The following is a 24,927-nucleotide window of genomic DNA, read 5'->3' on the forward strand; positions in this document are numbered from 1 at the left end:
GCTCAGCTTAAACCACGGAGATTGATTTATTCCTGCCTGGTTCTGGAGACCAGCCATCTGGAGTCAAGGTATGGCTCTAAGGGGGATTCTTCCCATATCTCCCAGCTTGCAGGGGCCCAAGTGCACCAGGCCTGTAGCTGCACCACCCTGGTCTCTGCCTCTGTCTTGCCGTGGCTTCTCCCTGGGGATTCGTCCAAAGTCCCCCTCTTCCCATGGGGCACCCACTCACTGGCTGAGGGCCACCACATCTCCATCCTTAACTGCTCACACCTGCAGATACCTGACTCCCGCGTCATGCTCTGATCACAGGTATGTGCTCAAGCTGAGTCTTGAACATATAATTTGGGGGGACACAATTTGTCTCACCCAGACCATCACCACCATGAGGGTGGTGGATGTCTGGCACTGTCTACCAAGCCATGTGTGTATGCTCCGGCACAGAGGCAGGCCTGGGACAGAGTCAGGACTCTCAGGAGCTCTGTCTTGCACATCCCTTGCCTGGGTCCACCAGTTATGGAGGTCTGCGGTATTTGCAGAGCAGGGTGTCCTAGCCTCAGCTGTCAGCTTCCAGGTGCTGGTGGGCAGGGGAAGCCAGTAGAGGTAATTAGAGAGCAAAGCTTGGCGGGGGGAAGGGGGGTTGCCAAGGAGGGCCAGTGCAAATAGCAGGCTTCAAATTAAGCTCCAGGGAATGTGCCCCTGTGTCTGCAAGGACACAGGGCGAGCAGGACTGTGGCGGGGGGCCTTGAAACCACCAATTAGCTCCAGCTGGGATAATCTGTCATCAAGGCCTAAGAACATGCTAAGGCCCAGCTCCTGTGGGATGAGACATCCCTGGGCCTGGGAAGGCAGGGTCCTCAGGGAGGCTACCCTTAGCCATCTGGCCCCTCTCTGGGCCTCAGTTTCCCAGTCTGTGCAGTGGAGACAATGTGGGGACTGCAGGGAACAGGCTGGGAGAGCTGGAGTCCAGCCCTGGGTGGTCGAGGCTCGGCCTTTGTCTCCACCCTGCCCAGCCAGGCCGGCCAGCTGCATTCCTGCACTGATTTATGGTGGCCAGAGGCGTGCACCCATCCGGGCCCCTCCGCTGTCCCCGCCCCACCCCCGACTCCGGCCCACACAGCCCCCAGCACTGTGTGGGCCCCTCACCCCTTCCTCAGAGCCCGTGATTCACACCCTGGTCTGGTCTCCCGTCTGCCCAAGGAGTTTGTCTGTTTTGTTTCTAATGTCTAAAATGGGGCAGAGCACACAGCAGTTGCTTGACAGATGCTCTTTAAGTGAACCCTGATTGCTTAGCCGCAACATGGGCCAGGCTGGGCAGAGAAGATACAAAGAGACCTGTGGGGGTTCATCCTCAAATTTCCATCCACCCAGAACCTCAAGACTGGACCTTGTGCAGAAACGGGATCTCTGCCAATGTCATTAATCACGATGGGTTTTCACAGTAGGATGACTGGGGTCCTTATGAGAGGAAGACAGGCAGATACATAGGAGATGAGGCAGAAACTGGGCTGATGCGGACACAGGCCAAGGGACGCCCAGAGACCCAGGAGCTGGAAGAGGTGGGAGGACTAGCCTCTGGAGCCTTTGGAGGGAGCAGGGCCCTGCCATGGCCTGACCCTGGCCACTAGTCCTCCAGAACCGAGAAGATCTCTATAGATCTAAAACATCCGGTGTGTGGTCAGTCATCCCGTCCAGTCAGTTGTCATACCTGTTCCAGGAAGCTCACGTAGGGTTCACCCAACCTCAAGCCTGTCTTGATGAGGGGCAACACTTCCTCCTGTAAGATCCCAACCCCAGTGGAGGGGGGCCCACCCTGCATGAACCCCTTCCTTTCCGGGCCTAGCCCCCAAAGAGATCAGAGCACCCCTCCTGCCTCAGTTCCCCCCCATCTTTCAGGGGCAGTGGTTGGTAAGTACAACAGCTTTATCCAGCACTCCCAGCACCATCAGGACACCCGTATTCCAGGTGGACAAACAGAGTTTCAGGGCAGAGACGTGCTGGCTGCACAGGCAGCCCAGCTTAGAGGGGGTCCACTCACTAACCCCCAGGGCAGACAGTGAGCGGAGGTGGTGGCACCGCCACACCCCCACAGGGCCAGGGCATTATGAGAGGCCATAAAGGGGGTGGACATGTCCCCCGGCAGCAGGCAGAGGAGGCAGCTTTAATGGCCGTTGCTGTGGGCAGCCGACAACAAAGACAGGCAGTAAAGGCCTCCCAGCTTTATGGGGCTCTTGACCCAAGTTCCACACCCCTGTGGGGTGTGTCCTGCCCTGGTCAGCTGGCCAGGGCAGCCCACCAAGCCCCAGCCAAGGGGGGAGCTGTGGACGGTGTCCGCTCCCTCCCCTGCCACCATGAGCTGCTGGGCCCAGCTACCTGGTCTCACAAGGCTTTCAAGCCATATAGCTGGGCCAGGACACCTCCCTTGGCCACGCCCAGGCCTCCGGCCCACCTGGGTCCTCTGGCTGAAACCCTGCCCCTTTCCGGAGGGCCCAGGAGGTGCTGTCATGCCTAGAGCTGCAAACCCAGGCTGGAGGTTGGGCAAAACCTCAGGAAACCCCTCTGGGGCTGAGGCGGGAGATAAACTGCCTGGCTCTTCCCTCCCCAAAGCTGAGCACTGGGGCCACAGGTGCTGTGATCACGGGGCCTCCTCCGGCTGAGGGCACCCCACCTCCCTGCGGCCATGTGGTCCTGGAGGACCTGCCAGGGCCCTCCCCACTGACCTCTCACCGGCCTTCCTGCAGCTTCTCAAGCCCGCCAGGGGCTGTGGTCCCACCTCCGGCCTTTGACCTGGCAGCTCCTCTGGCCTGGAATGTTAGTCTGGCCCTGGCTGAGCTCTCTGCCCCCCAGGCTTCCCTGTCACCCAGGTCTCTGTGCTGAGGTCACCGCGGAGGGCTGTCTGCAGCTGCGCTCTCACTGGGACCAGGTCAGCCAACTGTGGGCAACTCTCTTGTGTACCCACCCCACCCCGCCCTGTCCGCTGCACAACTGAGCCACATGGACTCACACTGTCCTCCCTGGGAGAGTGTCGGGGGTTTTCCCAGTGTCTAGGATTGGGCACACAGCAGCTGCTCAAAAGTGCTCATTAAAGTAGACTTTCATTTCTCACCACAACTTGGAGACAGGATCCCCCATTCTTTCCCAAATCCTAGACATGTCTGGGCACGACCCATGTTCTGGGGCACCTTCGGTCTAGGATTGGGCAGACAAGCGTCTTGGGGGTTCCTAGGGTCTGCCCCGCTGGGTTCAGATTCTGCCCTCCCCCAGCCCCATCTGTGAAGGGGGCACAGGAGCCTGAGGATGTGGGTGTGGATGTGTGGGCCTGGGCTTGGGGTCCCCAAAAATGCTCCCAAGTGCACACCTCCCTTCCCATTTTCTACCTGCCAGGCGGGGTCACTGGGACATGGCCACGTGGCCCCTCCACCTCTCTGGGCTGTGGCGGGGCCCCCACCCATTGGTGGAACACGTCTGTCGGCTAGTTACCAAGGCTTGGCTGCCCATGGTCCATCTTCCCCCTACCCAGCACCACCCACTTCACAGAAGGGAAACTGAGGCACAGACCAGGAAGAGCCCAGTCCCCACCTCCCCTGCCCTGCGGTCTCCCATCTCCCCATCACCCCAGTGAGGACTATACTTCCCCTGTGGTCACTGCTGGCCCTTACCTCCCTCTGCTTAGCCCCTTTGGACCACATCATGGTTTCAGAGCAAAAGGCACAGAGCCCACCTCAGGGCCTTTCCACCTGTGCTCCCTCCCCTGGAGAGCAGTTTCCTGGACCCTCATCCTCTGACCCCAGCCTCAGCCTTAGTTTCCTTTCAGGCAAAGACACAAGCCAGCCTGGTACCCCATATGGCTTTCTCAGCAGACACTTGACCACCCTGGGGAGGGGGGATGATGAGCATGAGGGCCTTGCTCTGGGTCCAGCACAGGTGTAGGAGAAGGCTGGAGGGGGTACGGAGTGGGGATCTTTGGAGGGATCCCTCCCACCCCACTCCACCCCATCTCCCACCCCCCGCCCCATGGAGGGTGGAGGGGCCAGTGTCCAGGAGGAAGCAGATAAAGCCAGGCAGGCTCGGGGCTCCAGGCTCAGGTGCGGGGGGGGAGGGGCTGCGGAGGAAAAAGTGAGATAACCTCCCCCTCCCCCAAGTGCTGGAGGGGCAAACAGGAAATTCTTGTTTGTGGCGAATGATGAGCATTTCCACCACCACCACCCAGGCTGCTGACCAGGCCTCCAAGAAGCCCTGGCTGCAGCTGGAGGTGGGAGTGGGGATTGGGGTGGGAGGGTCCCTCACTGGAAGCTGCCCTGTGGGGACAGCAGATACCTTAGGAGCCAGGGCACCATGCACACCGAGACACCACCTGCCAGCCTGGAAGAGGAGGACAGGCCTCTATCAATCCACAGGGGGGCCTGGTGAAGGGGGAGGGGGCTCCCAGGACCGCCCACACTCTGGAGACCCCTCCCAGACACCACGTCCCCAGTCCCCACGGAGCTGAGGGCGAGGGCTGCGTCTGGCCCAAGGCTAAGGGGGCCCTAGCTATAAAGAGACGCCCGCCCAGGGCCCCTGAGAGGACCTTTGCCCCCTCAACAGTGTCTGCTCGGCCCCCTCCCGCCACCCAGGCAGCTCCAAAGTCCGAGGGGCCCTGTCTTGGATGGAAGAGGCTACTGGGCGGCAGGGGGACTCTGGGAGTGAGGCTATGTCCTTGGACAGCAGAGTCAGGGACTCAAATCAGGAGAAACTGTAAGGATTCGGGATCGTGGAGACCCTCTAGGCCCTGAGCAGGACAACTCTGTCCCCGGCAGACACTGATACAGCTCAGAAAGCCCACAGCTGGGGGCGGGTGTAAAAAGGCCTGTTTTCACACTTGTGTCCAACCACAGCTCCTGGGAACCAGAGAAGGATGCTTCCCCCACGCCGAAGTGGGGTGGGGGTGGCGGGGAGGAACAGAATCCCCACACCACTCCCCTGATCCCCCCCACCCCTATGGGGAACACAGGACTTGGAGAGGGTTAGGGAAGGGATGAGGGATGGAGGAGGAGCCAGGCGACAGGCAGGGCTGGGCGCCGCCTTAATCTCGCCTACTTTATCCTGGATTGTTAAAGAAAATATTTATGGAGGTGAAAGTCACGTACCATAGAATTAGCTGTTTTACAGTGAATGATTCAAGGGCCTTCTGTGCACAGACAGTGTTCGACAACCACCACCTCTGTTCATTCCAGAACCTTCCATTCCCCCCCAAAAAACCCTGTCCTAATCAGAACCCCCTCCCCGCCCAGCCCCTGACAACCAGGAGCCCACTCCTTGTGTCTGTGGATCTGCCAGTTCCGGACATTTCCCATCAGCGGAATCACACCCTGTGTGTCCTGTGTCTGCTTCTCACTGAGCATTGTATTCTCAGGATCTGTCCACGTGATAGTGAGTGTCAGGGCTTCTTTTCGTGGCTGAGTAATATTCCAGGTGTGTGGAGGGACACATGCGTTCATCCATTCACCACTGATGGGCATTTGGCTCATTTCCCTTTTTTGGCTATTATTACAAATCTTACCTATTTCTATATCCTTTGGGGTTTGGGCAAAAACTGATTCATCATACCGCCAGTAAACAAAGTGAAACTGCAGTGAAAGAGCAGAGAAGGCCCCACAGCTGGCTTTTAACCCTTCAATGTCCCCCCTCAGAGCGACCAAGATGACACTTCCCTGCAGCTTCTCAGAGTGAAGGGTCCCGGGAGCTTTCAATCTCTACATCAAGATCAGGCTGTGTCTGCCCTGCTCCATGGCTGCCCTTGGCTCCCTGCCTCTGTCAGAAGCCAGACCTCCTACCTGCCAGGCTGGGTGGGTGGGGCTGACCCCCTGGATGCCGGCACCTGGCGCCTCCCCTATCCTGGTCCTGTGTGGGGCCTCTGCATTGCTGATGCCCCCACCTGGGTCCCCCTCCTCCACCCTTAAAACCCTCTTTGGCTCCTGCTCTGACTCCCAAGCCAGGGCAACACCCTGAGTAACTCTCCCTGCCCCTCCACCCCCAGCATCTGTCACGGGTCATGTGACTCTGCACTTATTTGGGGGACGGTTTCTTTCCCTTCTTCATTCCCACCCAGATGACAGCCCCCAGGGCAGAACAGGTAATAGTGGGTGGGCTTGGTATACAGCAGATGCTAAAGAAGAAGTTACATTCCTACCCACCTAGCGTGTCCTCCATCACAGCTCAACCCCTTTGTCCCCCGGGGACCCCACCCCAGGCAGATAAAGCCCCTCCTCACATTATCTATCGGGCCCTGGGAGGCCTGGGCCGGGGATGACTCAGCACGGGCAGCCGTTGCCAGGTGGGCCAGGCCCAGGCCGGGTCCCTGGGGACCACTCAACCGCGGACCCATTCACAGAACCGCCCACACACAGGCTGGGCGCAGGGCTGGGGGCGGGGCCACACCGCATCCCCATGGCCCCTCCCCTCACGCCCACTCTGCACCGGCTCCATGCGCACTGGTGACCAGTCTCCGTCTGGCTATGGTGCTGCCCCCACCAGTTGCTGAGCCACTGGGCCCTATAACCGTCCGCGGCACCCACCCAGGGGGTGCGCTTCTGCCCCTTCTCTCCCCCTCTGCCCAGAGACCCGGAGGGGCAGGATCAGATGGATGAAGCCAGGACCATGGCCGGGCTGCGGGAGGAGGTGGGGTGGGTCGAAAGGACCTGGAGTCTGGAACCCTCCCTGTGTGCCTCAGTTTACCCATCGTGGCAGGTGGCAGGACACGGCCGGGTGGGCAGTAAGCAGAAGTTGGTGCGGTGCCCACAGCCCTTCTGAGGGTGGCAGGGGCTCAGGAGGAGGAGGGCAGAAGAGAAGGAAGCCAGGGAGAGCAGTATCAGCCCACCAGGTTTGGGCCAGGTCAGGCCATTTTACAGCCATGACTGAGCACCTTCTGTGTTGGTTTTCTTGCGGGGGGGCCCACATTGCACATTTGGGGTGCAGGGTCTATAGGATCTTAGTTCCCCAACCAGGGACTGAAACTGGGCCCAATGCAGTGAAGCACTGAGTCCTAACCACTGGACTGCCAGGCAAGTCCCATCCTTCTCTATGTGAAGGCCCATACTGGATGCTGGGGATACAGTGCACCCAAAAGAGACCTGGCCTGAGAGGGGGGCAGCAGGAATCCCACCCAAGGGTGGCCAGGGCCCCTGGAGCCAGGCAGCTCCCTGCAGGGTGGGGGAAGGGCAGTCTGGCTTGCTGCTGTATACAGCAGGGGCTTAATAGTGTCCACAAGGTGACAGGCCCTTCCCACAAGTTGGCCTCTCCATACACCTGACCCCTGGGGCCAGCCCCACCCCAACCCAGGCGCAGGGCCACACGGCCCTTTCATTTCCCGTCAGCACTCCAGAGCTGCAGGGGCCCCACTCGGCCAGCAGGAAATTGGGGAAGTGATTCTGGGCAGGGCAGAAACATCTGCCCGCTTGGCCACCGCCCCCCCCAACTGGTGTGTGTCCCCTCTCGGCAGAGACGCAGCACCCCTACCCACGACACAGATATTAATAAAAGTTCCAGAAACAAGTCACAGAGCCTGACCACAAAGTCAGCGATGAAAGCCACTTCTTTCTGGATTTCCGGAGGTTCTGGGGACATGCCCTGGTCTCCAGTCAGCCTTTCATGTGAGTGGGGGCCCCCGGAGCCTCAATCTTCCCACCTGGGAAGTAGGCAGGGGTGCACCTGGGGCATCCAGGTGAGGGAGGACAAGGGGATTGTGGGAACAGGCTGTGCAGAGAGAACAGTTTGGCCCCGTCTAACAGCTGGGGATGCCAGCCAGGCCTGGCATCGAGGACGCGACCAGAACAGGGAGCAGAGGAAACTTCTAGGAAGGTAGCAGTCCCAACATGCAAATCCGGGCAGTGGCCTTTATCCACCTGGGAGCCCCCCACCCACGGGCTTGGCTGGAGCAGACCACTGTCCATGTGGCAGCCCATTTCTCAGATGGGGAGACTGAGGTGCTGAGAGAAGGCACAGAGTGGGACTGGGACCCGGGACAGAGCCCCTTGGCACCTCTGGCCACGTCAGAATCTGGTGGGACTGGGGGTTGGGGTGGGACCCCCTGCCCAAGAATGCCTGGATTGCGCGGGGCACCAGGCAAAGGCTTTGGGGTCAGAAAGCGAAAAATCCAGCATCTTCTTCTTTGCCCTCTCCACCTGCAGTTATGAGCCTGATGGTCCTTGTGTTCTGGGGTCCTGGGACCCCCCACAACCTAAGGACAACAGTGTTGTTACAGCTTAGCTGCTGGCTCAGGGCAGCCAAGGGGTCTGAGCCCTGCACCCAGACCCTGGCACCCAGGAATTAAAACTTCCACCATGGGGGCCACTTCTCTGGTGGTCCAGTGGCTAGGACTCTGTGCTCCCAAAGCTTCGATCCCTAGTCAAGGAACTAGATTCCACATGCCACAATTAAGACCTGGCCAAGCCAGATAAAAAAACAACAAACAAAAAACCTGCATTGTGCAGGAGTAACTTCTGAAAGAAAGTAGCCCCATGTATCTGCAGAAGAGCTGTGGGCAGCCCCCAATAGGCAGAGAGGGACCCTCCTAGTGGTCCAGTGGCCTATAAAGCTCCACCTGCTCAGGGAGTGATGTCCCCATTGCCCCCCACCCAGGTCCACTCAATGGAAGCAAGCAGAGTCGTGGAGGCAGGTCCCACCCCTCCCCAGCCCTGCTGACCGGGTCCCCACCGTCTGGGGCGCCCACAGACGGGACCGGAAGGAAGGGGGCTGCTTCCTGCCTCCTGCCCAGGAGTCAAGAGGAAGGGGCCCCGGGGGGGCTCAGGTTCTGGGGTTCCTGCCAAACACACCTGCAGGAGCCCCCATCAGACCTGGGCCCAGGGTGGAACACAATCTACCTCACAATGGCCAGCGGACTCAGGGTGCCACCAAAACCTGCCCCCTGACGGCAGGGGGGGGGGGCCACTCTCCTGGATCCTCCCACCTCCCCAGCTGCCACCTATGTCAGCTGGGCTGGGCTCCCCCAAATAGCCATGGCATGGAATAAAGGAATAACCCCAGGACTTCAGTGGTTAGGACTCAGCACTATCACTGCCAAGGGTGCCGTTTCAATCCCTGGTTGGGGAAGTAAGATCCTGCAAAGCATACCAAGTGGCCAAAAAGAAAACCCACCCACAATAACCCCAGAGGTGCCCTAGGGCCCCACTTCCAGTCTAAGAATCCAGCGCCCTGTCAGCGGGCACATGGACCTGCCAGAGGGCACAGGGAGGGGCCGGGCGGGCCGCTGGCTGGGCAGAGTGCCAGGTGGGGCAGCAGACACCAGGCCAGGAGAGGTGGCAGCTGGGGCCATGCACACTGTCCCCAGGCACTCCCAGGAAAAGGGCAGATGAGTAATTACAGGGTGATGGGGGCAGGATAGGCAGAGGGGCATGGGGGTTGGAGATCAGAGACAAGAAAGGAAACAGAGAGAGCCATGAGGGGGAGACAGAAACTAGAGACGTGGAGACTGACGGACACAGTCAATTTCCAGACCCAGGCCCGGCTCCCCCAGTGCCAGGCATGTTGGCCTAGCAGGAGGGGGACAGTTCACATCGGTTCTAGCCTTCAGTGAGGACCTTAGGGCCAGCTGGAGTCCAGGGGAAGAACTAATGGAGTTCGTCCTAAAAGATGGGGGATAAAGAACAGAAGGAGAGGCTTTCCCGGTGTGGTACAATAGTTAAGAATCCGCCTTGCAATGCAAAGGACACTGGTTCAATCCATAGTTGGGGAAGATCCCATATGCTGGTGGGGCAACTAAGCCCGTACGCCACTACTACTGAAGCCCGTGCGCCCAGAGCCTGTGCTCTGCAACAAGAAAAGCTGCCGCAATGCGAAGCCCGCATGCAACAACAAAGACCCAGTACAGCTAAAATAAATAAAATTTAAAAAACAAGAACAGAAGGAGGACATGGTAGCCCTGAGGCTGGGGGAGCCCCTCCCCGGGTGGGGACCTCACAAGTCCAAAAGATCCACATTGGAAGCAAGAAGGTGAGGTTGGGGGCATGGCCTAAAAGGGCAAAGGCTAGGGTGGCCATGGGAACCCTCAGAGGCCCCTCCTGGGGGAGAAAGAGAAAGTGGCACAGCACCAGGGCCATGGCGACTGCAGCCCGGACAGAGATGCCAGACACCCCCTCTGGAGGAGGCTCCATGGCAGACACGAGCATGATTCACCCACCCGACACACCACACAGCCCCCACCTGGACCTCTGTGTGGCTGTGGACGCCTGTGTCTGCCCCACGGCCACACATGGGCCTTTCCACCCGTCTGGACATGTGCTGTCACCCCACATGTGGACCTCCCAATGGACAGCCCCCGCCGGGCAGGTCCTGCCACCCCACCGTGGCTCCCAGGCACACATGGACACACCCGTCCAGCCAGACACAGACACACACAGACACACCCTCGCCCGGCGGCTGGCTCGCAGATACTGGGCCCAGACGCCCCGCCCTCGGCTGCCACACCCACCAGCCCACTGGGCCTGGCGCCCCCACTGCCACGCAGCCACGTGGGCAGCACTTCTGTGCATGTTGTTCTCAGGCACACCCCCGGTGCTCCACACATTCACACACACACACACATGCATGCATGTACGCACGTGGGTGTGCAGCCTGGCCTTTCTGCCTACAGCAGTCCACGATGCCATGGACCACTCAGTCAGGGTCTGGAGGAGGCTCCATGGCAGACCGGCCCCCTATGCATCTGCCTGGCACTGCTGAGCCCCAAGAGTCAGGGACCCAATCCCCTCACTGGACTTTGTGTTTATTTCTTGCAGTGGCAACAGGCTGGGGGGAACAGGGGTTCGTTTTTCCACAATTCTGGAGCCCAGATGTTGGGAATCAAGGTGTGGACAGGGCCATGCTCCCAGAGGCTCCAGGGGAGGGTCCTCCCTGTCTCTTCCAGTTTCTGGGGGGCCCTGGGCTTGTGGCCACATCACCCATCTCCACCTCCACCCTCACATGGTTATTTTCTGCCTCTGTGTGTCCCTTGCCTTTCTATAAGGACCCCGGCTGCCCTCCTCTGCTGTGGCCTCATCTTAACTGCGTCTACAGAGACCCGATTTCCAAACAAGGTCCCGTCACTCTGGGGACACCATTCAGCTGCCAATAGATTTCTCCTTGAACATGGGGTTTTATCTATCCCTGGTTTGTCGTCTGGAAGGCAGGTGTCCCCAAGGCCACAAGCCTGCTGGGGGCAGGCAGTGCTGACTCTATGCCCTCCCTGCCCCCGCCCCCACCCCCACCCCTTGGCCCCATGAGACGCCTGCCATCCCTGACTGAGGGGCAAGGCTGAGTCCTGCACTGGGGCCTCCACAGGCAGATTGGCTAGCGTTTAACCCCGTGACCCCCAATTGTCCTCTGGCCGAGCGCAGCCGGGCGAGCAGAGGAGGGCGGTCCGGCCCCGCCCTCGCGCGTGCCCACCCATGGCCTGCACCCCCAGCTGCCCCAAACCCCGCCTGGAGCAGGACCCAGCAGTGGGCAGCATCAGCAGACGGGGTCTTCCACAGGGCTGGGATGCCCCTAAGTCACCATGGGGGGTGAAGGCTCAGAGTCAGAAGGATGGGTGAGTTGAAGAGGCTCTGTGTCAGATGGGGAAACCAAGGCACAGAGCAGGGGAGCCATGCCTGCCATCCCCCAACTGCACCTCTGCATCAGAGAGGATACACCCCCAGCCACAATCAATCACATAGCACGTGAGGGAAGGAGGATGGGACACAGCGATGGGAGCCCTGCAGCCCAGAGGCCCTCGTCACACCTCGAAGCTCCTGGGGCTGCGTCAGCAAGGCAGCACGGGACGCTGACCTGTGTCCGGGCCACTGATCCGAGCCACTGACTGTGGCAGCTTGACTTTCTGGCTAACGGTTAATGGGCCCCACCATACTCTCAAGACTGCTGAGACAAGGGGCTGCGGGGGGCCGGTGGAAGGCATGCATGTGTGTTCTTGCAGACCCCCAGGCACACAGCCACGTGCAGAGGGTCACCATGAGAGAGGGTTACCCCAACATGCACAGTACTGGGGCTGATGACTCGGATACACAAGCTTGGCCACTCTCAAGTGTGTCCAGACCCCAAGACACACTGGTGGGACATCCACGTGGCTTGGGTCCATGTCACGTGGGGGCACACGCAGATGTACACAAACACTCCAGGTGCAGGGACCCACCAGCAGGCGTCTAAGATGACAGATACACATACAAGATGCCGTAGGTGGGTCCACATGGCCCCAGATCATTCAAATGAACACACGGGAGAGCCACACTGGCACACGCATGGTCACAGACACCATGGGGTCTCACAAGACCCCCAGAGACCCAGCTCCACAAACAGACTCTGACACACATGAGGCCCCTTGAGAAGGGACTCCACGTAGTCAGCCCTTCCTCACGTGCACACATGTGCCCACGTCAGCAGCTGGACTCCACGTGCTCCCCATGCCCGCTGGCTACCACGCCCTCCACAGCCGCGTGTGTTATTAGAAAGCGTGGGGAGGGGCCGGGTGCTTGGCAGCAGCGACCAGGGTGGGGAGCAGTGGTGGGCGTGGGGCCAGGCCACAGTGGCGGTGACCCCACAGCGGTGACCGGGCAGCCAGGCGGCGGCGCCGGGGCCAGATAAGGCTCTTCCGGCTGAGTCAGTGTGGTTCCCAAGGCTGGCACGGGCGGGGGCACGGTGCCAGGACTATCAGGCGGGCACCTTCCCTGTGCCCGCCATGGCCCAGCTGGCCCTGCGCCAGCAGCCGCAGTGGCTTTGATGAGGCGGGTGCTGCTCCAGGACAGCAGGGCTGGGCTCCTGGGGGGCTTCGCAGCACTGGTGCCACCCCCAGCACAGGGCCCAGGGCCCCAGCTCCCCAGGAAGACGCCTGGCGCCGGACCTGGCCCCTGGCCTGTTCTGCCCCCAGCACGCCAGCTGGATGTCACTGGGCCCAGAATCCAGTGCCTGACATCCAGCCTGTGCCCAGAACACACTTCTCACCCAAAACTTCTCACCCTCTTCCCTGGCCCCTCAGGCCTGGCTGTGTGCCCGGCCATGGATCCCAGCAGGGTTTTCCCAGTGTCCCTCTCCCTCCCCTAGCACTGCTAAATCCTGCAAAGGCCCCCTCTGAGCCCACCTTGGCTTGCCCTATTGTTCTGCCCACCTCTACCTCTCCCACTTCATGATCCAGCCACGTGGTTCCAAGATACAGACCCTAACCATTCTCTGGCCATCTGGCCAATCTACCTTATACATCCTACAAAACCCCAGTTCCAAAGCTCATTCCTCTGGGCAGCCTTCCCTCTAGCCCAGCCCAGACTGCACGGCTGGAGTTCCCGTGTCCATCTCTGGCCTTCCAGGTGAAGAAAGTATCTGCCACATCCTCCTGCAGCCCCAGCAACTTCTGCTCCCCACCTCCACCCTATAAAACCCCAAAAGATGTTTACTACAGTGTTGTTTACAACTGGGAAATAGGAAAAAAGACCAATGTGTTGGTATCGGCCCCACAAAGGAAACTGAAGCAGCTAAAAGAACCAGGTTACTCAAAACACTGATAAAATAAACAGAGTGAAAATGATGGGAAAAAACGAGAAGAGCGGTATATCCAGCTCAGTGAATGGCAGACCCCAGCAACCCCCAAAAGACCACACTTCAATATGCTGCCCATCACACTTTAATACTCTGCCCATCACACTTCTGTGTAAGTGGACAGAGAAAGGCCTGGAAAGACGGTGTGGCTGACCCCAGGAAGGTTGGGGAGGAGGCTGGCAGGCTCAGACCTCACTGGAATCCTTCCTTTTTTTCCTACCAGAATGGTATCAAGTGTCACTTCTGAAATCCAAAAAAAGACTTTAAAAATATATGTGTGTATACTTTCCAAATTAAAAAAAAAAAAACATCAAGTGAACTGAAAAACACAGAAAAAATAATGTGACCACAGCCCCTTGCTGAGGCAGCATCTGGGGCCCAGGGCTGCACCCTAAGTTGTCTGAACCCATTTCTGGGGCCACAGAAGCTTGTGTGGAGAAGGACACCCATGGGAATTCAAGGGGCCCCAGGAGGCCCGGGGCAGGGTGGGGAAGGGGGGACAGGCAGGGTCCACAGCAAGGACATAGCAGCGTCTCAGGGTGGGGGACCTGAGGCTGATGGTGGCTTTTCTGTCTGGGGGCCTCTGTGTCCAGACCTTGGGTTCTGACACCCTGCTGGGGGGCCCTGACCAACCACCTCCATTTCAGACGAGGAGACGGATGCTCAGAGCCACACAGGTTCCCTCCAAACCCTCACCAGTGGGGCTTGCCCCCTGCCCCTTCCCATCCGTCCACTCCTCTGGTACACCCTGTGGTCAAGTCCCAGTCTGACACATCCCCCGTGTGACCGTGGGCAAGTGGCTTCATTGGTCTATGCCTCAGTTTCCCTACCTGCACAATGGTGCAAACACAGTGTCCCCCACCAGTACCAAATGAGTATACACAAGACACTCGCAAGACGTTCAACCTGCCACCTGTGCATAGTTAGGTGACAAACACCACCTGGAACCATCATTTCTATACCTCTGAGCTTATTTACTAGCGATGGTGAGCAGACATGACCTTGGGAAGCAGGGGGGAAAGATCCCAACATTTAATGCAAACTGAAACCACAGGGAGATAGCACACCACCCCCGGAGGGACAGCTGGAATCAGAATCATAACCACAAGTGTCGGCGAGGATGTGGAGAAACTGGAGCCCTCAGCTTGGATGCAAAATGGAGCAGCCACCGTGAACAGGAGCAGCTCCTCAGAAGACTAAACACAGAGTTATCATATGACGCGGCACCTCCTCTCCCAGGTACGTGCCCGTGAGAACCGAAAGCACACATTCACGCACAAACTCGTGCACACACATTCACAGCAGCCAAAGGGAGAAACAACCCCAGTGTCCATCAGTGGATGAGTGGTTAAGTAAAATGCAGTGAGTGTGTATGTGTGTATGTGTGTGTGTGTGTGTGTGTACAGACACACGCAAGCATGGCATGTGCATAATGGAACATTACTCAGCCAAGAAAAGGAGAGAAGCCCGGACACTCACTACCATGTGGACAGATCCTGAGAACAGGATGCTCAGTGAGAGAAGCAAACACAGGAGGACACACAGGGCATGATTCCACTGATGGCAAACGTCCAGAACAGGCAGATCTAGAGACTGGTTGTCAGGAGCTAGGGAAAGGACTCGGGTAATAGCGAAAGGGCACATGTTAAAAGCTTTATTTTTGAAGTGACAAAATGTTCTAAAATTGATGGTGGTGATGGCTGCACACCCTGTGAATGCATGAAAAGCCACTGAAATGCACTCTCCATAGCTGAATCACATGCTACATAAATTCCATATCAATAAAACCATGAGCAAAAATCCCAGCGTTTATCTATAGTCACTGAAACTAAGGATTCAAGTCCTTAAGTGGCTGAAGACCCTCGATTGAGTCTGTTTGCTTGAAAACCCCACGATAGTACTTTCTTGAGAGCCCTGCACAGCCCTGCTGGTGACAGGAAGCCACCGGGATGTCACTAGGATGCGACATCTGATGGCAGGAGGCAAGCTGCTGACTGCGCCCTGTGACACACTGCGATCCTGGCCAGCCCTGGCCTCCATCAGCGTGTGTCCCTGGGGCCGCCCAGTAGCGAGGCTCTCGGCTTCCAAGGAAAGATTCCGTGGCCGTGAGCCTGCTGCTCCCGGCCCCTCCCCAGCCTGGCTGCCCCCCAAACCCTGCGGCTGACGGCGGGATTTCACGGCTGTCGAGGGTTTTCGGGCGGAAGTCAGGCCCGGGCCCTGCCAAGACCGGGGAGGAAGAGGCAGAGATGGTGCCAAGCAGGCGGCCAGCCGGCCCGGCTGCCACGTGCCAGGAAGGGGGTGGGGCAGGCGCCAGAGTCAACACAGCCCCGACATCTGCAGGGCCGGCTAGGCCCGGGGCCACTGTTGACACTAGCCTCACAGGTGCCTGGCCAGCTGGGTAGGAGGGCAGTGCGGGCAGCTGGAACTGCCACAGCTAGGTAGGAATAAGACCCTGGCATCTGCCCACCACGCCCCAGTCCCCTCCATCTGGGAATTCAATCCCAGGCCCTTCAGGGCCAAGCTCAGTGACAGGATCTGACCTCCACACACAAGCCATGCTACATCCTACCCCAGGGCCTTTGCACGGGTGCCCCACGATACAAGTGCCCAGCTCCTCCACCAACCAGGCTTGGCCCATAAGCTACATCCCCCAGCGGCTGCCAGGCTGGGTCTTATAATTCCTTCCCATCCATCTGTTTACAGACCTTTTTGGCCCCTGGCAGGGGAGTTGGGCATCCCATAGACACTCCACAAGCATGAGACTGACTTGTGACCTGCGTTCCCTGTGCTTCTTGGGCCTCAGTTTCCCCATCTGTGCCCTGACCCTGGGGGTCCTCAAGACATCAACTCTGTTTCCCAGACCAGCAGGACAACGGCCCCTTGAGTTACTTTGCTCCTGATGGGCCAAGAGGGCTTTGCAGTCAGGACACCTGACCCCTGGCCTCTGCCAGGCCTGGCCACTCAAAACCAGGTTGGGCGGGGCTGGGGGGTACTTGTCCACCCTCAACCCCACAGGGGCTGTGGGCTTGTCCCTTCCTCCTGCTCGGCAGTGACCCTGTGAGATGGAGGGTGTCTGGCTGGCTCTGGCCTCCAGCCTGGGGCTCCCTGAGGGCTGAACTCAGATGGCAAACATTGATGTAAATCACCCATGGGACTCCTGTTTCGTTACTCTCACCCCAACAGACGTCAGGAGCTCGGTTCTGGGAAACCCACGACTCCCCCTGCCCCCCTCATGCCTTGCCTCTGTTTTCTCATCTGCACAAGTAGACGGACAGCAGCCCAGACATAAATGGGGCCCCTGGAAGGGGAGGCAGACTGAAGCAGGTTGCAGGCTGGGGTCTACACGCCAGGGTGGGGACTTCAGGCTGAAGGGGCCAGCCGGGGTCATGCGTGAGGAGTGGCCAGCCACACCCTGGGAAGGTGACGTGGGCTGGGTGTCATTCCACCCCCTGCACCGCGTGCCAGGACCCAGCCGGAAGCCAGGGCAGCCCCACCCAGCCCAAGATGCCCAGGCAGGGGATTAACCCTCCTGCCTTCCTCAGTCTGGCCTCCTGCCTCAGGCCACTGCCCTGGCCACACCCACTCCAGGGGCACCTTCCCCTCCTGCCTTTACACCTGCCCCTGCATCAACCCACCACGGCCTTGGCTCATCCCCCTCATGCTGCATGTTTGCTTCTATATTTTGTCTGAGTTTTCTGAGGGTTACAAGGGTCCCAGCGCCCTTTCCCCACGCGGCAGCTGCGGGGCCTCCTGCTCCCTCAAAGAGGGTCCCACTGCCCATCCTGGAAGCCAGCATGGGTGGGGGGGTGCCCCAAGGCCACACACAGCCACCTCCTGGCTCCCATGTGCCTGGCGCGTCCCCAGCCCTGTGGAGCCCAGATGAGGGCTGGGCACTGGGCCTGGGAGGCCAAGTCCCCATGTCCACTCTCAGAGGTCGGGGCAGGGCCCAGCTGGCCTCAGGCTGGAATGCAAGCCCAGCCGGCTATCCCGGCCGCCATCTGGTTTCCATCTGCCCGGCCTGGCGAGGCCTGACTTCAAAGGCTCCCCCGCCTGGCCACTTCCTCTGCCCTGGCCGCCCGCGGGGACGGCACCAGGACGCCTGCTTCCTCCCCACCCGTCCTGAGCCCAGGGAGCTGCTCGACTGGCTGTCCACACCAACGTGGCCACCCCCTGCTCAGCCCCCTCCACGGCCACAGCCTCAATACATCAGACGCAACGCCACTGACAATGCCTCTGGCCGCGCCTGCTGGCTGCACCCATGACCCCCGGAACCCCATATAGGACGGTGGCCTTTCCCCAAGCCAGGTCTGCTTAGGTCTCTCTGCTCGGCCTTCTGGTACAGAGTCTGCCGAACTTCCCCTCCTGACTCCTGTCCCCATGTATCCCCACGTCCCTGCATTTACTGGCCGGCCCATCCCACAGACAACAATCCCACACTGGGGCTTCCATGGGATGCCCCAGGCCCAAAAGGCAAGTTCGTGGCCCTCGAGGGCAGGTCAGAAGGACTCTGGCAGCGACCACCCGCGGCCCCAATTACGACGCAAGGCCCACCTGCTTGAACTGCTCCTCATACGTCCAGTCCCCGTGGTCTGGTGGCTGCAGCTGAGGTGCAGCATGGGCAGCCCCTCCGGGGACAGCTGGGCCAGTCCCCGGGCGCTCCTGGCCACCCAGCGCCCGGGATCCACCGTCACCACGGAAGGCCTGGAGCGGCTGAGCCTTGCGGGGGAACAGCGCTGCGGGGCCCAGGCTGGTGGCGCCCGGGGGCCCAAGCCCCTCCTCGTCCTCGTAGTCCTCATCCTCCTCGTCCTCTTCGTCATCTCCCAGGTCTTCCTCCAGCTCCTCCTCCTCTTCCTCCTCCTCCTCCCATTTTGGCTTCCTGGGGCGGACAAGGGGCGCAGGTCAGGGGAGAAGGCGCCAGCTCAACTCAAGCCCTGGGGCAAGGGTCCCACTTTATCCAGCCTTGGTTTCCCTGTCTGGATGTGGGTGAGCTGTCAAGAGCACCCATGAGCAGAACTGCTCAGGGTGTGGCCCTTACTGTCCTGTTCCCAGTTAGCCCAGAGCAACTAGAGGTGTCCGTGTGGCAATGAACCCCCCCCACCTACCTGCTAATCCCACCTCTCCCTGTCCTCGGCACAGGCTTCCTCACTAGGCCCTGAATACACGGACCCTGTTCCTGCCTTGGGGCCTTCGCTGAGGCTGTTCCCTCTGCCAGGCATGCTGTTCTCTGCTCCCCTCACCTGCTCCTAAGGGCTGTCAACTGCACAGGGAGACCTTCACTCACAATGCCCCAAAAGTTGATTCCAGCCCCAGCCACCCCTCCCCTCAACATCCCCACTTTATTTTCTTGGCATGATCACAGCCCATAATCATACTCATGTGTGACTTGTCAAACTTCTTCCCAGGAGGATCCCACCAGTGCCCAGCTTGGGACCCGCATCAGACGCTGGTGAGACACACACAAGGGCCAATGGATGCCTGCTCTGTGCAGGCTTCTCCTGGGCCATGGACTCTAAGTCTGTCCCCATCACTAAATCTCCTACAGCCTCGTTAGGCGACGGGGGCCACCAATCTCGTGTGAGTAGCTCTATTTAAATTAAGGTGAAATAAAGCTACAGATGCAGAGTGCGTCTGTACTGGCCACGTGTGTGTGAACCCTCTGGGACAGGAGGCCCCCATCTTGGGCAGTGTAGATGGAAAACTGTCCACCAGTGAGTTCTAAAGGATGGTACGTCCTGGGAGGTCAGCAGGACAGGAGTTTTGCCCTTTTTCTACGGCAGTGCCCCAGGGCTGAGAGTGGCCGGTGCAGGGCATGTGGTCGGCACAAGGAGCCCACAGACCCCGACTCACAGGTCATCATCGGAGCCTGCATCCTCAAAGCGGCCATCGCCCATGGGGAGGCTGGCTGCCTCCCTGCCTCGGCCAGGTGGGGTGGGCGAGCCCGGTGCCCCCTCCAGGGCCGCATCTTCATCCTCCGAGCCGGGGGGCCCATCCTCCGAGCTGGGACTGGGTGCGTGGCCAAGGCCGGCGGCAGCAGCCCGCATGGCGGCGAGGGCGGCCATCTGCGCCCGCTGCATCCGGGCGCTCTCAGGCTCCCTGTCCTCCTCCGGAGTGGCCCTGGTACGGGCTGGAGGTTCAGAGGGTGGCGGTGGCTGCCGGGCCTCCAGTTCTTGGCGTGCCCGCTGCTGCCGCTGCAGGAGCGTCTCCATCACAGCCTGCAGCTTCATGGCCCTGCGGGCCGGGCCGCCCCGGGCACCAGGAGGGGGCGGTGGGGGCGGCCCCTGTGGGGAGGGGGCCCGGCCGCACTGCAGTGTGGGGGCTGCGGGGGAGCCGGGGCAGTGCAGGGTGGCAGGGGGCAGGGGCAGACGCCGCTGGGCTCAGGCTGAGGGCTGGCGGGGCATGCCAGTGGCAGGCGGGCAACACCTCCTTTCTCACACTGGGCACCAGGGGCTGGCGGCGGCTGGCAGGTAGCTCATTCACGTGTGTACAGAAACCTGGGGGTGACAAGAGACTGTCAGACTGCACCTGGGCTCCTCCCCACTGAGGTCGGACCTCAGAGGCCTCTGGGAAAATCCCTTCTATCCATGCCCACCAGGGTGCAAACCTGGGGGCCTCCCTGGAGGTGGAGGAGCATGCTCGCCCCATCTTCCCCCCTCTGTCCACCGTCTAGCATGCTGAGAAGCTGAGTCACTCTGTACTGGACTCCCGAGGGCCTCGAGGTGGCCCCCACCCGTCTGGGCCACAGAGAATCAACACCCCCCAGAAAGAGCTGGATTATGGCTTCATAAACAGAGCAAGGGGACCAAGTATTCCCGGTCTCTGATTGGTCAAAGCCGCTACTAGGTGCCAGAGTCCAGGGGGCTCTGGGTTCCAGTTCTGAGTTCTAAGCACTGCTCACAGACATGCTGGTGCAGCCTGGCCCAGGGGGCTCTGGGCACCCTCCTTTTTCATAGAAACCGTGCCTGACCCAGATTGAGCACCTGCTGTATACAGGCTTAGGCCTCCCTACTCAAGCTCCCACCTCATCTCTAAACCTCAGTTACTCCAGGCCTCAGTCTCCCCATCTGCAAAACAGGGCCCATACAGCACCCATCTCCCTGTGCCAAAGCAGGAATGATGCAAGTTTGTGATGATGCAGGCGCAACCCCAGGAGGCACTCGCTAGACTTATGGAAGGAGGCTGGACGAGCCACGTTTCACAGATGGAGAAAATAGGCTTGAGTTGTCCTGCTGGAGGGCACACAGCAGGTTCCAGGCAAGACTGGGGATCAAATCCAGAACCCAGGTCTAGGGGAACCCTGGGCCTCCCAATAGCCCCCACATGCTCTCTGGTGGCTTCCCTAACCTTTGGGTCCCCAAGTGGGGCCCAGGGCCCAGAACACAGCCCACTCTGCCCCCTGTCCCCCTCCCCAAGCCTGGGTTCCCTTTGGATCACTGCCAACCTGCTCTGAGAGGGCCTTGGGTGGACTCCAGGTATAGATGTCCCAGAGCCACCACCAAAGATAGGAGGATATAGCCCCTTATCTGCATCCCAGCACCCCCCAGCCCAGGCCACACCCCCACCCACCCAGGCCTCCAATAAAATAGACCAGGCAGAACTCAACAGGCCTGGCAGAGATACCCCAGATGGTACATCACTGAGACGCTGGTGGGAGGGGGCGTGGACAGGAGGGTCCAGGAGCCACTCCAGCCGGCCAGTGACCCCCACAGGCTTCTGAGCATCTCCTCAGGCAGAAGGGGCCAGTGGGCAGGGGCTCCTGGTTGACAGCAGACACGGGCTACCAGGCTGGCTGGTCTCCCAGCCCCTCCTGTGACCTGCTAAGAGAAGCCTGACTCCTCCCCCAGGGGAGTCTTGTAGAGACCCTCGCAGCCTCCCCAGTCACGGGAGGGGGCCCCTCCCCAGTGATAGGGTTCCCAGCAGGACGGGTGAAAGGGCAGTGGGGGTGGAAGTGGGGGCCCCTGCAGGAAAGTGGGGAGGGACCCATCCCCAAAGGGCCTCAGTACTCTGCAGGGGCAGGGGTCCCAGGGCACAAAGACCCTCTCAGAGGCCATACTGCTAGAGAGTGACCAGCGCAGCCTGCCCTTAGAGGCAGCAGAAGAGCACCCAGCCCCCACCCCTGGGGATGGGCGGTCACCCGTCCCCCCACAGCCCCAAGAAGTGCTGAGGGGACATTTCTCACCCAGTGTCTAGTCTGGTCTGCTGCCCCTCCCCCACCATTGACAACTTCCAAGATGAGCCCCCCTTCCCCACGGAAACGCTCTGGGCATCGCCCCCTCCCTTTGGGGGGGGCAGAAGGAAGAGGCCAAAGGAAGCCACTCCCCCCCCAAGCCACCACCCCCAGGCCTGCTGGGTTTAATGACCCTTCCGGGTCCACGGGTGGGGGAGGGGAGCAGTGCAGGACTCCACGTAGGGGCTGGTGGAGGGGGCAGGTGGGAACCCCAAAGCCCCTCTGGGCCTGGGCCTGGCCACCACCCCCGCACCGTGGCTGCCATTAACCCTAGGCTGAGGACGCCCACCCCTCCAGACCCCTCCCCGCAAGAGCCCTTTGTCCTTGGCCCTACCCCCACTTTATGACAACCCCAGGGGAGAGGCATTCCCAGGCAGGGACCGGGCTGGGATGGGAGGGGGCTGCTGGGGGGTCGCTGGGACCTGGCTGAGGGGGGCGGCAAGGAGGGATCTGAGGCCACACCCTCTCCCCCCTCCCAGGCCTCCCGGAGAGAGGTCACCAGCTCGGCCCAGGGCTTGCAAAACATGGTTATTTAAAGAGTTGTGCAAGGCAGGGCCCCGCGGGTGGCGAAAGGGGGCCCTCACTTCACGAGGGGAAAGGAGGGGGAGGGCGGGGCAGAAAGGTGGGGAGGGGGCTAGGAGAGTCCGGAGGGGGTGGCCCGGAGGAAGTGAGAAAAGAAACACTGAAGAGGGAGAAGAAATTAGACGACAGAAACCCAAGTCCGATTTCAAAGGCTTCTTGGAAAGCGACCGATTTGCATGGTGGGGTGGGGGGGGGGGGCGGGCAAACCCTGCGGGCCGGGCGACTGAAAACGGAAGATTATTGACAAACCGGCCACCCCGGGTCCGCGGAACGTTGGAATTGACCAACGCGCTCTCCCCGCGCTTCCTGCGCCCGCTTTTGTATGTGGGGGTTACTTAAAGAGGGAGGGGGCTTTTCCAGAGGATCCCCGCCAAAGATTTAGGGCTCGGGCAGAGCCTCCCCCCCTCCCCGGCCGCGGGCCCCGTGGTGTCCCCTCCAGGGGCCCCTTTCTGCCCCAGAGCCGACACTTTATAAATAAACCATCCAGGCTGAGGAGGGTCACCAGAGAACTGCCCTCCCGACCCAGCGCGCCCACTCCCCTCGAAGCTCCAGAATAAAACACGGATTCCAGCGACAATAAATGAAATAACCCAGACCATAGCCCCCCGCGCGCGCGCCTAAAGACCATTTCCTTCCGCTGGAGGGGAGGGACACACACTCGCGACCCCCGGTCACTCCCGCACCCGCGCAATATGGCAGAGGGTGAGGGCTCCGAGGGCGTCGAAGAGAAAATCGCCCCAACTCCGACTCTCACTCGGGTAGCCTTTCCGCACCCACGTTCCTGACCAACTTTGGGAGCCCCCCCTCATTAGCTTCCAGGGCGCGCGACGCCCACCCGGGACGAAACCCGCGTTTTAAAAGGCCGGCCCACCTTCTCCCCCAGCCTCACCGCTCGGGGCCCGGTCGGGGGGCGCAGGGCCCGGTCGGGGGGCGCATGCCCCACGCCTGGCGTCCGGCCCTGCCCCGGCCGCGCCTGGCCTCCGGCCCGGGCCGCGAGCTGCGCGCTGCTGGCTCCCGGCCACCGCCGGGTTTGTGCCGCGCGCCGACTCACCGAGTCGCCAGCCGAGTCCGCGTCTACACCCCCCACCGACCCGATTGGTAAAAGTCTCCCCGCGCGCGGCCTCCCCCGCCCCTCCCCTCCCCCCCACCGGCGCGCTCACCGCCCCGCAGACAAATCACCGGGTGACAAATCGCTCTCAGATGCAAATACCTCGCCGGTGATTCAGCGCCGCGGCCCGGAACGTGGGGAGGGCTCTCGTAAGGCCCCCTCCCCCTTCCCAGACACCCCCTCGCCCCCCGCGCTTGGTCCGAAGACGCTCCAAGAGCCCAGGGGTGTTAGGGAAGGGGACAGAGTGGACGGAAATTTTCAAGTCGCGGCCCCTTTAAATGATAATAAATAATAAAAGGGAAGGGGAACAGGGACGCGGTATGCCCCGCCCCTATCTAGGGACGGTCGGTAATGTGCTCTCCGCGGGCCAGAGTGTACAGGACACCGAGGGGGCAGAAAGGGCTGGAAGCGACCCAGGGGAAGAGGGAGGGGAGAAAGTTGGGGCTCCGCCTGGATGGGGTTAGGGCACAGGAGCTCGGTCCGGGACCTCTACCTATTGTAACGACCGCCGAGGATATACCTACCCGGCTCGGAGTTTCGCCTCTGTCCCTTGGACTAAGCTACTAGCGCTAAAGACTTCACCCCCAGGAATGGTGCCTCGGTTTCCAAGTCTGTAAAGTGGGGATTAGAGACTTGATAAACAAAGGATCTGCGGTGACAGGAAAAGAGAGCAGTGCTGGGTCGGTGGGAGGGGGCCAGGGCTCTGCGATGAGGGCGCTGGATGGTGGAAGGGGGTCTGGGAGAGAGAGAGGCTGCCAGCCGTGGGCACGGCACTGGCAAAGCCGAGGGTTGCCGTCCAGGATTCCTGGGAGGGCTCATGGCTAAGTCCTGATGACCCCTACCATCCCCACTCCCCACCCCCTAGAGCCCCCTGCTCTTGGAAACCTGACTGCCCACACCTTCTAGAAGGAGAGACAAAATTATCTTGTGGGTAATCATAATTCAATAATAATTTCCATCTTCTGAGCAGCGCTCAGCCACGCGGCCATGTGCCCAACGCATGAAGTTCACATTTTTGTGCAAACGTCTGTCCCCATTTCAGACAGCAGAGGAAACTGAGGCCAGAGTAGGTTGGGGTAAGGTGGGGCTTGGAGGTGTGAGCCCCAGAGGCCTCCCCTGGGAGCTAATCGCAGGGTCCCAGGCTCCAGCCCAGATAAGAGCAAAGTGAGAGCATGGAGGGCAGGCAGGGGCCACCCAGAGGGCCCCTGTGGGGAGGGACTGGAGTCCCTGATCTTGAGTTGTGGTTGGGATGTGGGGGTTGTGTGTGCAGCCCCTCCAGTACAACAGACAGCATTGCCATCTTCTGAGGGTCCTACCCCTACTCAACATCACCCACCTCCATTGAGGCCCTGTCTCTCTGGGGGAGTCCCAAACTCAGGAGACAGTGCAAGGGAGCCACCCCCATCTGTGATGGGTGGTCAGAGGCAGAGTTCTGCCTGCTCCTTTCCGGAACCCAGCCTCC

The 24,927-nt window shown here is 60.5% G+C and overlaps 1 protein-coding gene across 2 annotated transcripts in view; it reads right to left on the reverse strand.

Moving 5' to 3' along the window:
• The window catches only part of ARID3A (AT-rich interaction domain 3A), a 35,316-nt gene extending 11,551 nt beyond the window's left edge, over positions 1 to 23,765 (reverse strand). The window contains exons 1-3 of one of the 2 annotated variants that reach the window (XM_040240252.1): positions 23,568 to 23,765; positions 19,399 to 20,042; positions 18,103 to 18,427 (exon numbers count right to left, since the gene is read on the reverse strand). In XM_040240252.1, coding sequence (XP_040096186.1) covers positions 18,103 to 18,427; positions 19,399 to 19,775 — 702 coding nt within the window. In that variant the 5' untranslated portion in view covers positions 19,776 to 20,042; positions 23,568 to 23,765. Of the gene's footprint in view, positions 1 to 18,102; positions 18,428 to 19,398; positions 20,043 to 23,408; positions 23,496 to 23,567 lie in introns of those variants that run through there. The other variant, XM_040240253.1, reaches the window with a different exon arrangement.
• Positions 23,766 to 24,927: the final 1,162 nt, after the last annotated feature.

This window comes from Oryx dammah, unplaced genomic scaffold, assembly GCF_014754425.2.
Source record: "Oryx dammah isolate SB20612 unplaced genomic scaffold, SCBI_Odam_1.1 HiC_scaffold_5, whole genome shotgun sequence".
Classification (NCBI taxonomy): Eukaryota; Metazoa; Chordata; class Mammalia; order Artiodactyla; family Bovidae; genus Oryx; species Oryx dammah.